The sequence below is a fragment of the Mirounga leonina genome, unplaced genomic scaffold (genome assembly GCF_011800145.1).
Source record: "Mirounga leonina isolate KUSES-001 unplaced genomic scaffold, KU_Mleo_1.0 Mir_174, whole genome shotgun sequence".
In the NCBI taxonomy this organism is placed as follows: domain Eukaryota; kingdom Metazoa; phylum Chordata; class Mammalia; order Carnivora; family Phocidae; genus Mirounga; species Mirounga leonina.
In genome coordinates this window covers 76075154-76076677 of record NW_023270451.1, presented here as the reverse complement: position 1 = coordinate 76076677, position 1524 = coordinate 76075154, and the positions used below count along the sequence as shown (strand labels likewise).

At 64.0% G+C, this 1524-nt stretch overlaps 1 protein-coding gene across 3 annotated transcripts in view; it reads left to right on the top strand.

Annotated features, from left to right (window-relative positions):
- The first annotated feature begins 626 nt into the window (after positions 1–626).
- The window catches only part of ZC3HAV1 (zinc finger CCCH-type containing, antiviral 1), a 60068-nt gene continuing 59170 nt past the window's right edge, over positions 627–1524 (top strand). For 2 of the 3 annotated variants that reach the window (XM_035021196.1, XM_035021198.1), the window contains exon 1: positions 627–1353. In XM_035021196.1, the coding sequence (XP_034877087.1) occupies positions 1046–1353 (308 nt within the window). In that variant the 5' untranslated portion in view covers positions 627–1045. The remainder of the gene's footprint in view (positions 1354–1524) is intronic. The other variant, XM_035021197.1, reaches the window with a different exon arrangement.

Sequence of the window (1524 nt, the reverse complement as noted above, 5' to 3'; positions counted from 1 at the left end):
CGATACCGACCCTGGGAGTCCAAGAGGGTCTCCACAAGGGATAAGGCCTTGCCCAAATATCTAAAGAGAGGAACCTACCTGAGATCTTGGCATACGACTAAGTATGCCTGCGACCAATGGCTGTTGGGAATTAAGTGGTACCTGCGGCACCCCTGTTACCGATCGAAGGCAGGCAAGAAAGTGTCAAGAAGTGTTTCTTCTAAAATCTCTTAAAAAGGCAAAAAAAAAAAAAAAAGAGAGAGAGAGAGAGAGAGCGCAATCATCGCTGTTCTTTAAGAGGGCATGGTGCTGGGGGAGAAAGTGCACATCGGTCCTGGCCGGGCGGACCACGATCTGGGGCGTGGGGGCCAGATATGGGGAACCTCGGGTAGCATCCAGGTTCCACCTTGATGACTCTGTTTGCTCAAGTTACTTCCTCAAGTACAGATTGAGGATAATAGTATCTAAGCTTTGGAGTCGTTGAGAAGATGAGCTTCCTGCGGAGGTAGGGCGCCCAGCTCCGCGCGAGCGCTCGCTAGGGTCCGTGCTTTCCCGGAATGGGTGGGGTGGAGAACTGAACCTCCTCAAGGGGGCTCCCAAGGCTCGCGTCATTCGCTGCTTGGGCTGGCTTATAAAAACTCCGCCAGGGCCCCAGCTCAGTTTTAGTTTCTCTTCTTTCGCTAGAAGCCTCGCCGTGCCCAGCTGGGGAACGTCACCCTCGCGGAGCGCAGAAGCGAGCGAGGGGCCGGGCGGGTGCGGCGGTGGCCCGCAGAACCGCGCGCGCCGTTCGCTTTTCCTTCCATTCGGCTGCCGTCGCGGTTGGCTTGCAGTCTGACACCGCGATCGGGCTGGTGAGTTCGGGCCTCCCGGCCCAGGGCCGAGCGGGAAAGCGAAACCGCTGGGCTCAGCTAACGGCGGCGAGGAGCACGCGCTCGCTGGCCCGGGGCGCGCCTGGCCGAGCACCGCCCGCGCCCGCGCCCGCGCCCGCGCCCGCCCCCGGACTCCTGTAAGTTTCGATTCTCCGCGGAGCAGAGTCCCGCGCCCCGGCCCGCGAGCGCCGCGCGCCATGGCGGACCCGGAGGTGTGCTGCTTCATCACCAAAATCCTGTGCGCCCACGGGGGCCGCATGGCCCTGGACGCGCTGCTCAAAGAGATAAGGCTCCCCGAGGGGCAGCTCCGCGAGGTGCTGGAGGAGGCTGGGCCCGACCGCTTCGTGGTGTTGGAGACCGGCGACAAGGAAGGGGTCACCCGGTCCGTGGTGGCCACCACCCGAGCCCGGGTGTGCCGTCGCAAGTTCTGCCAGAGGCCCTGCGAAGACCTGCACCTCTGCAAGCTCAACCTGCTGGGTCGGTGCAACTATTCGCAGTCGGAGCGGTGAGTGCACGGCGAGGGGAGGGGTGGCGGCTTCCCAGGGCCCGGGTCTGGGAGCGGTGAGTGCACGGCGAGGGGAGGGGTGGCGGCTTCCCAGGGCCCGGGTCTGGGAGCGGTGAGTGCACGGCGAGGGGAGGGGTGGCGGCTTCCCAGGGCCCGGGTCTAGGAGCGGTG